The sequence below is a fragment of the Phyllostomus hastatus genome, unplaced genomic scaffold (genome assembly GCF_019186645.2).
Source record: "Phyllostomus hastatus isolate PE091 unplaced genomic scaffold, TTU_PhHast_1.1 phas_contig_244, whole genome shotgun sequence".
NCBI classification, from domain to species: Eukaryota; Metazoa; Chordata; class Mammalia; order Chiroptera; family Phyllostomidae; genus Phyllostomus; species Phyllostomus hastatus.
In genome coordinates this window covers 3,506,140-3,520,129 of record NW_025333796.1, presented here as the reverse complement: position 1 = coordinate 3,520,129, position 13,990 = coordinate 3,506,140, and the positions used below count along the sequence as shown (strand labels likewise).

Here is a 13,990-nt window from a genome sequence, read left to right as displayed (position 1 = left end):
TCAGGGCAAGACTGTGGCTGATGGACCGAGTAAGGCGGCAGATTGCGGACTGGGCCGTCCCACGTTCACGTGCAGATAAACCGGGAGGAACAACTGGGGAGCGAGACAGACCACACAACCTGGGGTTCCAAGCCTCAGGTTGGGGAAATAAAGCCTCCAAGCCTCTGACTGTAAAAATCTATGGGTGTTGAGGTGGCAGGAGAAACTACCAGCCTCACAGGAGAGTTGATTGGAGAGACCCACAGGGTCCTAGAACGTACACAAGCCCACACACTCAGGAATCAGCACCAGAAGGGCCCAATTTCCTTGTGGGTATTGGGAAGTGACTGAAAACTGGCAGCGAATGGCATTGTTCCCTCTTGGACCCCTCCCCCACATACAGCGTCACAACACAGATGTGGGTTGCCCAGAGCTGGTGAACACCTAAGGCTCCGCCCTTTACTATGTAATAGGCACGCTGAAAGAAAAAAATATGGCCCAAATGAAAGATCAAAGCTCCAAAAATACAGCTAAGCGATGAAGAGACAGCCAACCTATTAGATGTACAATTCAAAACACTGATAATTAGGATGCTCACAGAATTGGTTGAATATGGTCACAAATTAGATGAAAAAATGAAGGCTATGCTAAGTCAAATAAAGGTAAATGTACAGGGAACCAACAGTGACTGGAAGGAAACCAGGACTCAGATCAACAGTGTGGACCAGAAGGAAGAAAGAAACATTCAGCCAGAACAGAATGAAGAAACAGGAATTCAAAGAAATGAGGAGAGGCTTAGGAACCTCCAGGACAGCTTTAAACATTTCAATATCTGTATCATAAGGGTACCAGAAGGAGAAGAGGAAGAACAAGAAACTGAAAACTTATTTGAACAAATCATGAAGGAGAACTTACCCAGTCTGGCAAAGGAAATAGACTTCCAGGAAGCCCAGAGAGTCCCAAAGAAGTTGGACTCAAGAAGGAACATACCAAGGCACATCATAATTATATTTGCCAAGATTAAAACTAAGGAGAGAATCCTAGAAGCAGCAAGAGAAAAGGAGGTAGTTACTTACAAAGGAGTTCCCATGAGGTTATCAGCTGATTTCTCAAAAGAAACCTTGTAGGCAAGGAGAGGCTGGAAAGAAGTATTCCAAGTCGTGAAAGGCAAGGACCTACATCCAAGATTGCTCTATCCAGCAAAGCTGTTTTTTAGAATGGAAGGGCAGATAAAGTGCCTCTCAGATAAGGTCAAATTAAAGGAATTCATCATCACCGAGCCCTTATTATATGCAATGTTAAAGGGACTTATCTAAGAAAAAGATAAAAAATATGAGCAGTAAAATGACAACAAACTCACAGTTATTAACAACTGACCCTAAAAAACAAACTAAGCAAACAACTAGAACAGAACAGAATCACAGAAATGGAAATCACATGGAGAGTTATCATTGGGGGAGTGGGTGGGGAGAGGGGGGGAAAAGGTACAGAGAATAAGTAGCGTAAGCGTTAGGTGGAAGACAGGTGGAGGTTAAGAACAGTGTAGGAAATGAAGCTAAAGAACTTACATATATGACCCATGGATATGAACTAAGGGGGGAATGCAGGGCGGAGGGGAATTAAAGGGGGGATATGGGACAAAAAATGGATTTACCATTTAGAGGTTGTCAAATACAGAATAAACTCCTGACATGAAAATAGACTTGATATTCTTTACATTTCTGTTTTAGGTCTAGAGTTCTGAGAAGTGCTTTTAAACATAGTGCTGTTGTCATACTAGTTGTTACGATTTGATTCTTTCACAATAACGTCATTTGCACCTTAGGTTCTGGACAAAACCCTGTCAGTCAGCGACGCTGCGTCCATGTCGGGATTGTTGGAGATCGTCGTGATTCTCTGGAAGAGCATTCACCGGAGCCTGGAGAAGAACAAGGAGGCCAGGCTCTACACCGTCGACAAGTTTGCCTGTGTGCTGCCCGAGTACCTGAAAGTGTTCCAGGTGAGACTGCACGTCTGGAAGCAGGCGGGTTGATCTGACACTGGAGCGGAGTTAGCAGAAGCGCCCGACGTGCCAGCCTCGTCTGGGAAAGGAGGGGCCGAGCCGGCTCTTCCCTGGGGGGAGGTTGGCCTCTAGCCTTCCTGAGGGCAGAGGCCTCGTGCCTTTCAGTGTCATGTCCCCAGCACCCCCGGGAACGTTGAGGGTAAGCTCCCGGTTTTTCTGTCTCTCTGAAGGTCTGTGACACTGTTTTGGAGTCCAGTTTGCTCTGCTGGGAATTGAGAAAGAGGAGTGTGTAAGCATGAAGATGCAGTAGCGCCTAAGCTGTGTGGGCAGTTTTCGGTATTTGACACCACACTGTGAGCGAGTGTGTCTCTGGAGTATTTGGGCTGTGTCTGCCCTCGGGGACACCATGGGTATAGCAACAACTTCTTGCATGAAGGGAGCCTTCTCATTTCTTTACTTCTGAAGGGAATTTATATTTCAAAAACATAGTCAAAAATGCAAACTATTCCCAATTATAAAGAGAACATAGTCTAAATGAGGCGAGACCACAGGTCTTAGGAACTACGTTCTCATGGAAAATTTACTCTCAGCTCTTCTGCGAGTTGTGTTTCTGTTCCTGGCATGGCTCTGGGCTTCGTTCTTCCTCTGAAATGCAAACTCTCCTGTCCGGGAAAGTAAGTAACATAGGCTGCCAAAGCCCCTGGTACTTTTGAAGCACAGATAATCCCACGGGCCTGAGAAGCCAGCATGGTCTCAGGAGATAAGCTTGGGCACCCACAGGACACTGGATGAGATGCTAGAGCAGAGCGGCGGGGGTACCTGGGAACCCGAGGGAGGCAGTCAGCTCATTCCCTGAATTCCAGGTGATTCTGGCCAGAGAGCTTCCCTTCCCACAGCAGCTCAGAGGGTAGCGTGGCCGCCTGTGAGCGAGTGAACGGTCCGGAGCGGGATCAGCAGTAATGGCCAGTTTGCTTTTGCGACATGGAGAAAAGATTTTCTTTCTCTGTTAGGGGAGGGGTGAGTTCACTCTTAACTGAGTGCAAAGTTTTGCAGATCATATTTTGATGTTGCTTCTGTTTCTGTTTCAAGTATATTTTCAGGAAAATTGGGGGTTTGTTTTGTTTTTTATGTAGGATCCATCATTCTCCACAAACCAAGGATATTTCTTACTGTGTTCTGCTGCTGTGATACAGACAGCAGTCGTGTGGCTGCAGTTTATGCAGCACTTGGTGTTCTAGGTGCTGCAGACGGCCTGGCGTGGTTTGCCGCCCTCAGCTCTTCCCAGGGCCTTGCCCGATTTGCGGGGAGGAAACTGTTGCTCCCTCCCGTGAGCTTCTGGAGTCTGATTGGACTGGGTGTTGTGAGGCAGTTCCAATGCCTGCAACATTTTCCATCAAGCTCACCTGCCTTCCTAAAGATACTCTGATTATTTTATTTAAAAGTTTTTCTCTAATGAGTTTCATTCTCTTGAGTTTTATCTTCAGGATCCCAGGGGCATGCAGGTGACTTTTTTCCTTTTATTAGTGTTGTTTTTACAATAGAAGTGAGGGCCTTGACAGCATGAAGTCTTGTATGTTCTGGTTACTGATGTAGCCCCAGGCTCTAGCCTGGTACCTGGTATGCATTAGGCACTTAATAAACATTGGCACAAATCAGTGCAGCACACAGAGCAGTGGAGTAGCCTGTGTGCTGGGAGAACAGTCACCAAACGTGAGGCTTCCTGTACGTGTCGGGGTTCCCACTGAGTGCAGCGGTTTACTCACGCAGTTCCTGCTGAGCCCCCTTGAAAATGGGAAGTTTTGAAAACGGGAGGGTGTCGGGACATCCTAGTGTTTAAATACCCTTTTGCTTTGTCTCCCTTTAATGCTTTCAGGATGACCGCTGCAAGACGCCTTTGTTTATGCTGATGTCCTTCATGCCGCCTTCCGCCGTGCCAGCGTTCAGGTACACTGTGCAGGACAGCCGTGAGGTGGGGGCCTTGCCACAGCCGTGCTCAGTGGCGCCCCCGGGCCCTGGAGCTGCCCAGGAATCCTGGGGAGGCTGCATGGAGCCAGGGGTCTCTGGGCCTTCAGTCGGGGTACTTGTGCAGCCTGACACGCTGAGGCACCAGACCGTGCTCGGGCTGCTGCCCCCGGGGCGCATCGGTCAGTGTGGCCGACCCCGGGAATGTGGCCACCGGGGCTGAGACGTGCTGTGCGTGCAGGATGCACGTGCACATGGGAGACACGAGTGTACAATGTCTCACCAGTCGTTTATTTGTTACATGTGAAGTGACAGTGTGGGTACATTGGGTTAAATGAGATGTGCCTGTTCCTCTTCATTTAAATGTGGCAACTACAAAATCTAAAATGACACAGGGGCCTGCTTTGTGGCTCACATTGTATTTTTTATTCGACAGTGTTACTCTAGAGTGCTGGCTATTAGCTTGGGGAAAATGGTTTATTTTTATTTGTATTGATGGGGTAGTTAATGTTTTGAAGCTAAACAAGCATCAGTGCCCCCAGTTAGGAGCCTTTGCTCTGGAGGCTGGCAGAGAGAACACGGGAGTGAAAGTGGGGTTCACGTGAACATCTCGGTGGCGGCTTGCGCTCTGGGATGTGCTGACGCTCGGGCTCCGCAGCCACTTCCAGACGCGGCAGTTGGTGTGAGCGCTTCAGCCTTGTAGGGACGGTGGGGGACAGTGTGTTTGTTCCAGCAGGGAAGAAGGTCCTGTGGCAGGAAGGACTTACGTGCCCTCAGTTCTTAGCTTCTTCGTCTCCCTCCCCTTTTAGGGAAGGAGGAGGTCGTGTTGAAATAAATGTTGGCTCTGACTTGCTGTATTTGACATTTTCAGCTGCAGTGTGATTTCCACGTTAAGAAACCAAGAGGAAGGAGCAGTGGACAGGAGCTACTCCACTCTGTTAGACTGTCTCTGCTCCTGGGGACAAGTGGGACACATTTTGGAACTCGTCTGCGACTGGCTGCCAGAAGAGCCACCCCAGAGAAAGGTGTGCTCACGTCACCTCTGGGGGGAGGGGGCTTCGTCAGAGTAGATGCTTTCCCGGACACGTGTGTCAGTTTGTTGCATTCTTTCTCTCAGACGCACTCGGCAGCCAAGCGGAAGGTGCAGATCCACGACCCACGCCCCGCGAAGCCCCAGCTGGCGTTGGTTTACGTGGAGTATTTGCTGACCCACCCGAAGAACCGAGAGTCCCTGCTCTCCGCTCCCCGGAAGAAGCTGAACCAGCTTCTGAAAGCACTTGACACGTCAAAGGTAACTTGATAGAGCAGATACGGACACCCTGAAGGTTGGTGACCTTATGTGATAGTAGGAGGGATAAAGTGAGGTCTGAATTTTTCATATTCATCGTGAAAGTTCTCCCAGCTGGAAAGGCGTGGAGAGCTATCTAGTCTTCTCCCTCCATTTGCAGATGAGGACATGAGACTCAGGTGACTAATAGGTGTAGGCAGTAGGGTTGCCTGTGACTTCTAGGAAGAGTGGGGGAGTGTCCCTGGCACAAGTGGCGTTTCCTCCTATGACGTGCTAGAGGGGTGTCCCCTCCCTCCACGTCACCACGAGCAGACACCGCAGTGCTCCTGGGAGGCTCACGGTCAGGAGTCCAGGCTGGAGGTCCTCTCCTTTTTCCAAGCTGGCTGGTCTGTCCTGACAGGGCTGTCTGTGCCCCTCACTAGGGCAGGTCGGAATCTGTCCCGGGGGAAAAGCTTCAACGTGTCTATTCCTCAGGCTCTTGAAGCAAGAACTAAAAGGTGATTCTCTCGTCCCTCAGTGGGGAGAGTCTGCAGGGGCCGAGGAGGGAGACTGTGCATCTCTCATGGAGCCTCGCTGTGCTGCAGAATCACCCCTGGAGCTTGGCCTCCCTCTCCTCGTGCAGCTGGGTGTCACTGCTCCCCGCTGCCCTCGCCGCACATGGGGGGGGGGGTGCCTTGTCAGTGGGGACGTGGCCGCAGGTGTTTCGTTTTACAGGTGGATCTGGAATCGATTCTGCAGTCACCTGGTGGGAAAGCCGAGTACTTCACCGAAGCAGCTGCCCTGCAAGCCTTCAGCCTGCACTGTCGTCTGAGCATCCACCTCCAGCACAGGGTGCGTCTGTCTCCACCCCCTTCCCGGGGCCACACCCGCTCCCTTACTAAGTCGCCTTTCTGTCCTTGGACAGTTCTGCTCAGAAGGGAAAGTGTACCTGTCCGTTTTGGAAGACACTGGGTTTTGGTTGGAGAGCAAAGTTTTATCTTTCATTCAAGATCAAGAGGAAGAATATTTGAAGCGTCATAGGGTTGTTTATCAGCAGATTATCCAGGTTAGAATTTTTTTTTTATCCTTACCTGAAGACATGCTTAATGATTTTAGAGAGAGGGGAAGGGAGGGAAAGAGACAGGGAGGGAAACATCGACAGGCTGCCTCTCACACACACCCTGACCTGGGACTGAACCTGCCACCTAGCCATGTGCCCTGACCGGGAATCAAACCTGTGACCTTTCAGTTTACAGGACAATGCTTCAACCAACTGAACCACACCTGCCAGGGCTCTAGGGTAGAATTCTGTAGAACACAGAGACCTTCTTCCTCATAGGGTTTGTCAGGTGTTTCAAGACTTTACTTTCTGTTTTAAAGTCATAACTTCAGGCGGTGATGTTGCTCTTAATACTTACAGTGGCATCTGGTTATCAGTTCACCCTTTCCAAAGCATAAACTGCATAATTTCAATGTAACTTTATGCATTGCATGTGATCGGTGCTTTGGGGTTTCTGGAATTACAGCCCATCGGCTTTGGCTGGTGAGTTACGTCCACGCATCTGTCTCTCTTACAGACCTACCTGACTGTGGGCAAAGACATCATTATGGTCGGCCTCGGTGACTGCAAGTTTCAGATACAGCTTTTACACTGGAGTCTTAGAATCATGCACACAGGTACTCGTCCTTTCTTAAAGGATCGGTCAGGACAGTGAACAGTCAAGACCAGTCCTTCTCCCTCCCTCACTCTGCTGGTCGTGACTTGCTTTCAGGTGACAAGTAGGTGATGTGCACTAGCCCACACCAAGGACTTACAGGCTGGCCCAGCAGAGAGTTCGAAGTTGTGCATGGCATCAGACGTCAGTAAGCCCAGAGTCTCTGATAAGGTCTCGGGGGTTTGCTCACTGGGTTTGCTGGCTATCGGGTGAGTTGGCCATGTGTGGGCTCAGGCACTGGCCACCAAGCCCCCTGCCCCTCCCTGCACTCAAAGGCAAAGATCACAGAACGGTGCTATGAATCAGGTTGTTGGATGTCCCCCAGGAGCAATGGGAAGTTGCTGTTACCCCAAGGATGGGGCCACTTCTAGGAACTAATGCCCCAGTGCCACACTGGCCACACACTTGGTACTAAGTGAAATATCTTCAGTGAGAGAGGGAGGGGCTGGACACCTGGGCCCAGGCCCCATGGTGGTCTGCATCATCCATCTGTGGACCCCGGGTCGCATTCTCGCCACCCCCGTTGCGTGACAGCAGGAAGAGTGGGGCTGTGGTCACAGTCAGGTTCAGAGGAGTGCTGCGGGGCTGTGACCCCCACCCAGCCCAGCCCTGGGCAGCCACGCCCTGTGCAGTGCTGGTTCTGAGCTGTGGTCACTGTACATCCTGATGCTGCGCCTGCTCCCCTCAGAGATGCGCAGAAACTAGAGAATTGGCTGAGTTCTCAGAAGCCAAGGTGTTTGCAAGAAGAGATGGAAAATGAGATTAGCATGTAGCAAACTCAACATTGTGTTTAGGAAACTAGACTTAGGGTGTCTGTAGTGGCTCGGCTGACGTTGGCCACTTGCAGTCATGGTTGCGTCCCACAGACCTGGGTCTTTATCTTCATGCCTCTGCCACCGAGGGTGGTGCTCCGGCTGCAGGGCTGCGCTGCGGTTCTGAGTGCGTTGCCCTGAATTAGCCTGTGACTACAGGTCACACGTCATTGTTTAAAATATCCACAGTTACAGACTACATAGCAAGTAGAACAGATAGTGTTGCTTTTAAAGTGTGGTTTCTTTGTTTAACTCTTTATAACTCTTACTTTCTATTATGAAAATAGCATTTTCAACTTAAGGTTAATTATTGAAACACGACAAATAATTTGCATTTTTTTTAACTTTACTTTTCACTTAGGAATTATTTTCCCCCCGGGCTAAATCTATTTTTAATATTTATAAAACTTACTTTCCTGAACAGCTAACTAGAATTTCAGGTCGTCGGTGTTGCCGGTTCCATCACATAGAGGTACCAGTTTTCGGGCAAGGCCCTAAGCCAGCAGTCCTCACCTGGTGTCCCCAAGAAATTTTAGAGCATGAAACACCTGACTGTTGAGCTGGGCACTGACCTCTCGTCCCTTAGACTGTCAAGTAAGAAATGACAGCCAACACAACAATAGCCGTCTGGTGTGAATGAATCAAAATTATACCTTTTTTTTGTCAGATAAGCAAAAACTGTATTGTTTGGTGTGCTGCAGAGTGTTAGTGACTAGTCTGTGTGCCGGGAGATGGAAAGGTTTAGAGTCGCTGCCCCTAGGCTACTGCCGCGGCCTCTGCGCAAACTGCAGTGACTCTGTACTTGTGCAAAGGTTTGTGTCTATCAGGGTTTCCCAGGGAGAAGCACTGTGGTCATCGCTGTAGTCCCGTCACAGATGGGATTGTGCTGAGCCGTGTAGCAGTTCCGACCCAGCGTCCGCTGCTCACTGGACTAGTGACACATTTTAATTAAAAACCCAGTCACCACGTGTTATGAACAGTGGAGCACAGCTTTTTCCGGGCCGAAGGGTGCATATCCCAGAAGAGATGGCCTCGGAAGCCAGTCTCTGACAGGGATGGCCGTGGGGACAGTGACTTGGTCTGACTGTTGGATGGGCTGTGTGACAGCACTGAGACGTGACAGTCCTCGCAAAAATAGCGCAGGTGGAAAGGAAGGTGACCTTTCTAATAAAAGTGCCAGCAAATACGGGGCTTGGTCTGAGGTGGAAAAGTCAGGGCAGGCAGACGGCAGCCAGGGCCCCTGTGTGGGGCTGGGGGAGGGGCCGGGGGACCAGGAGGGCCTGCCTTGGCCTGCTGGGGACCCGGAGCGGCGTGCAGGCTCAGGCGCACAGGCGTGTCGTCCGCTCGCAGCCCACCCAGCAGGGGCCTGCTCGCCTGCTCGCTCCAGGGAAGCAGGAGCTTGGTCTGTCCTGTCTTCTCCACGGGTGTGAGCCCGTGTGCCACAGGAGTTTGTCACGTTACTGAAGCACTGTCTGTGTGCGTGGTTCCAGGGCACACGCTGCTTGGACATGATGGAATCACCTTGAACTAAAATTTTCAGCTTCTGAGTAAGGTTTTTGTCAGTAATTGAAGGTGCCGGTGAAGTGTGTGGTGTCCCCCGTGCCCTGCGGCTGCTGTGGCTGCAAGAACAGACTCTCCTGTTGCCAGGGGCCTCACTCTCCACGCTGGCTGCTCCCAAGCTGTTGGCCCCTCCTTTCAGGGGCTGGCGTCCCCTCTGCCTGCTCCTCAGCTGCGCCCACCACCGGTGTGGGTGGTGTGTGTCCTCTGGCCACCTTTTAAATAGTAACAATAACTAGTTTCTTAAAAGTTTCTGCTATATTTGCAAAGACTTTAGAAACTTGATGGATTCTGGTGGTGCCAGAGAGTTCTTGAAGAGTAAATGCCACTGGAACACAGCTCTTTATTTTATTTACTTGAGCACGTAAACTTGGGTTTGGGCTTAGCTTCTCACCTGTCTCGAGGGAGCTTACACCATCTAAAGTGGGGGTGAATTGAAGATCTCTAGGAGGAGTTGTAGGGTTGGACTCACACACGGACAACCTTGTCCCAGATTAACCTAGCACCGTGCGGGCGGGGTTCGGGAGAGGAAGGTGACCAGCACACTGCGGAGCAGGTTAGAAGGGGAGCGGAGTCGGCCTGGGCGGCTGTCAGAGCGCATTTCCAAAGCCCCCGGGCAGTCGTCCCAGGCTGGTGCTGAAGAGCCCGCGCCGATTCGGTGTCGCTGTTGGGGGAGAAATAAGACACCTTCTCTAACCCGGACTCTGAGGCACCCAGTGTCCACTTGTGCCGTGAACCCGGTTCTCAGCGCGTGAGTCAGAGGCACTGCTATCGAAGCTATTGGTTTTGTATCAAAAGGAACAGGTTTTGTTTATGTTAAAGTTTATATTGATCTGTTTAACCTGGTCTTGGCTCTTTAAAGTTAGCTTAATACACATATGTTAAGTGGAAATGTGTAATAATGTCACCCGAGTTCCGTGATGAGGTAGCTGACTTTTCCAATTTTCTTTCTAGTGAAGGGATTCTTTTATGTGTCGTTACTCCTTGGCATTCTGAAAGAGATAACTGGAAGTTCCTTGAAGCAGAAAACAGATTCCGACGAAGTGGGAACGCTGTTGGATATGGTCCAGAAGGTCTTTCAGAAAATGTTGGAGTGTATGGCCTGGAGCTTCAGGAAGCAGCCGGAAGAAGGCCTGCGGGTACTCACTGCCTCACAGGGCGGTGGCTGGGTGTCGGGGGGACGTGCTCAGCTGACGGGCGGGGCACCTGGAGTGGGCCTACCCGCCTGCAGGTGTCGGCACTCGCTGTGTCCTTGGGCTGTCGGGCAAGGGGCAGCACAGTGTAGGGGATTGCCACCAGGTGCCAGCCTGCAGGTGTGCTTGCCAACCTGCACAGCATGGCACGCTGGCCTGTGACATGCTAATATCTGCACCTGGGCGGGAGGTAAGGGTGGGCCAGGAGCCCAGGTTTGACTGTCGGCCTTGGGCCAGGTGTTCCTGCATGGAGGTCACAGGACAGCAGGGAGAGCGCCCCCACCCAGTGGGGCAGGAGGCAGACAGTGAGCTGCAGAGGGCTCCTGAGTACTCAGTTGTTATGTCACAGTTTTCCAAATGTGACATGTTTTTGAGAAGGCTGATCTTGATGACTGTAGATGACAAGACTTTCCCTGATGAAATGCTAATTTTTGCCCTAGCTCACCGTCCCCTCCTGTGCTAAGCTCCTCTGGCGGGACATGAGGCACCGTGCGGGCGGGCCCCCAGCTCCCTTTGCTGGCTGGGGGCCGAGTGACCCGGGTGCCAGGTTTGCTCGGCTCCTTGGACCGCCCTGTCATTGGAGAGGCCACTGCTTTCAAGTAGTGGTTAAAAACAGCAGTGAGCTGTCCTTTCTTTAATGAAGGTTTTTTTAAGTGCCCAGATGGGAGGAGGTTTATGAAACGTTGAAGTTTCCGTTTTATTCTGTTCTTCGCTGACAGAGGTAATTGAAGGTTAGTGGGCGTGGTTTTCCTAGCCCCGTCCGTGCCTGAGCCGGCCTGACGAGAAGGCTCGCGTGTCTGGTCTGTCTGCGCGGTTCGGCTGCACCTGGCCCTTCGTGTTCTCCCTGGTCTGTCAGCACTGGCTGAGCAGCAGCGTCAGGGCACCAGGCCGACGTCCCCTCGACGTCAGTGATGCTCCTTCACCTTTTCTGTCTGTCCTGATCGACAGCTTTTGTTCTTGGAGGTTTTGTCTCCACTTCGGGGGAAACAGTGGTGGGCAGGCGGTTGTGAGTGGGCGTCCACCCCGTCTGCCATCTCCCAGCCGTGGTGCTTAGCGATGTGAGTCCGCAGCAGGAAGGGGCAGCGGGCAGCGGGGAAGGGCAGGTGGATGAGCGACCCCTGCCCCTGGGGGAGGGCGGCCGGCGCGTCTCCTGCTCCAGGGCTGCTGCTCACCGCCCGCTGCCGGTGTCTCTCTCGCAGCTCCTGTACTCCGTCCAGACCCCTCTGCTCGAGTTCATCACAGCGGTGCAGTCCTGGCACGCGGGCACGCCCGTCCACCACGGCGTGCTCTCCACTCTGATGGCTGCCTCTGTCGTCGAGATAAGTCACCGGCTGCGAAAGGTGAAGTTCGTGGTCCTGAATCTGCTGTGTGTTTTGTTGACTATACCAGGTGCTCTTTTCTGCCAGTAGTGCCTTTTGTGTTTTAACAAGTATTTGAAGAACTCAGTCTAGTGGGGGCTCTGCTTCTCCAGCCGCTGGACCTCACCGGTAGTCTGTACTTTAGAGTCATGTGACTAGGAATGTAAGCAAAGGATATCCTCATTCTTGATTAAAACCAAACGAGTCCTTTGTGAACATTTCTTTTTGCCATGGTTAGAGATTTAAGTGAGCGAATAACAGTTCTTAAGATTCCTCTCTGCTGATGAGGTGACCGTCAAGGAGTGTGGTGAGCAGGTGCAGGGCTCCTGACACGTGGCTGGGGTCACGCATGCGTGCCCCTGCGCCGTGGTGGCATGCATGTGACTTCTCTTCCCTGAGCACAGGAGACCCAAGCTCTGAAGGCAGCTGGGCACGTAATGTGTTCGTTCCTCCTCCAGCGCACCAGCTCCTTTCCTTGAAATAGCCTGTTCTATTGATCAGCCCACCGGGCGCTGTAAACTCATCACGATCAGGCTGACAACTGAACTCGGAACAGGAAGTGCTGCTTTTCCCTGGGGGGCGCGTGGTGCGTTGAGGGAGGCCGAAATGGGCTGAGGATGCAGGTTTCCTCAGCAACAGGAGGTGGGACCTGGCGGGACTGCCCCTGACATACAAACGTAGATGTGTGTTATGTCGGTTTTGTATTGTAGAATCACGGGTAAGAGAAGTTAACTGAATTTTAAATCATCAGTAGAATTTAAGGCCCTCCTTAGAACTTGAAGGGAGGTCATTTGTTTTAAGAAAGTAATTGCTCGATTATACATAGAATAAGGACTGGAACTTACTTCCTCCAGTGCTAAATAGTCTCAATGGTAAATAAATCAATGATGGCCCATGGGCCGAACCTTGCCTGCCCTCTGCTTTTGTGAGTAGTTGTTTTGGAGAACACCCGCCCCATCCTTGACATCTTGTCGGCGGCCACTCTGTGCTGCGAGGGCAGAGGTGAGTAGGTGTGAGGGTCAAAGTGCACCATGTGCCGGCCACTTGAGAGAAGTTTGCTGGACTCCTGTCGCATGTCCTCACTGATGGTGTCTGTCCGGCTGCCCTTGGTGCAGGTCAGCACTGTGGCTTTTCCCTCTGTGCGTCTGGCAGCTCCGTCGTGAGGCACAGCCACCCCAAGGCTCGAGTCTGCCCGAGGGTGGACCTCGGGGCGGCGCTGCAGCACGGGGAGGGCCCTGCAGAGGAGACTCGGGGGGCCGTCGGGAGTGCCGACTGGTCGGTGCGTGCGAGGGGCTCGTTCCCCGAGGCAGGCAGAGGCGGCGGTGGGCCGCGGGAGGGCCACGCTTCACGTGGGGTTCGTCACCGACAATGGGCAGCCTTGAACTCACACGGTGCTGACAGAGGACAGAGGCCTGGCTGGGCCCGCCAGGGTGCAGACCAGCGGTCCTCACTGCCCCTCCAGGGGACACTGGCTGCGTCTGCCCCGTTCTCATTTTCACAGCCAGGGAGGGAGCTGTTGCCCAGGACCCTGTGGGCTGCAGGGCTCCCGACAGCCAGGGGTTCTCCTGTTCAAAATGTCGGTGAGTTCGAAATGGGGACAACCAGGTCTGGGCTGACGGGACGAATTGAATTTGTTGAGCCTTTAAGACATTGTCTACAGAAGGCGACATCAAATTAAAGTGTATCTGGCAGAAGGCTTGTTGAGTGACATTGTCTTTTCTATTTGCTCTAAGAAAGACACCCTGTGTATAGTAATAGGTTAATCAGAGTTATTCTAGAAATTTCAACAGTTAGTGAAGTCATTCTTCTGAATTTCAGGAAAGCTTTTCTCAAGTGTTGAAGAAAATCCAAAGCTATGTAAAATAAGTTGTCTCAGTCTCTGTTGATAAATTACTGATTTGAAATTACTTTTTTTTAGGTTTCTGATGTAGAAGAGCTCACGCCCCCAGAGTGTCTTTCAGATCTGCCCCCGTTTTCAAGGTGTCTAATAGGAATAATCATAAAATCTCCAAATGTGGTCAGGTAATAACTTTTTACTATCCTGATACTCTTGTTGTGGCTGCAAACACTCAGATTTTTCTCCATTCCTCACAGAATTTCTCAGAGCTGTGATTTTTTTCTGTGACAGAACATTCCACAGAATAA

The 13,990-nt window shown here is 51.5% G+C and overlaps 1 protein-coding gene across 3 annotated transcripts in view; it reads left to right on the top strand.

Moving 5' to 3' along the window:
- Positions 1-13,990, top strand: part of NCAPG2 (non-SMC condensin II complex subunit G2) — a 50,857-nt gene that overhangs the window by 30,516 nt on the left and 6,351 nt on the right. For all 3 annotated transcript variants that reach the window (XM_045837785.1, XM_045837784.1, XM_045837786.1), the window contains exons 16-25: positions 1,805-1,978; positions 3,855-3,925; positions 4,815-4,968; positions 5,061-5,234; positions 5,946-6,062; positions 6,136-6,276; positions 6,788-6,887; positions 10,249-10,433; positions 11,687-11,827; positions 13,764-13,867. In XM_045837785.1, the coding sequence (XP_045693741.1) occupies positions 1,805-1,978; positions 3,855-3,925; positions 4,815-4,968; positions 5,061-5,234; positions 5,946-6,062; positions 6,136-6,276; positions 6,788-6,887; positions 10,249-10,433; positions 11,687-11,827; positions 13,764-13,867 (1,361 nt within the window). The remainder of the gene's footprint in view (positions 1-1,804; positions 1,979-3,854; positions 3,926-4,814; positions 4,969-5,060; positions 5,235-5,945; positions 6,063-6,135; positions 6,277-6,787; positions 6,888-10,248; positions 10,434-11,686; positions 11,828-13,763; positions 13,868-13,990) is intronic.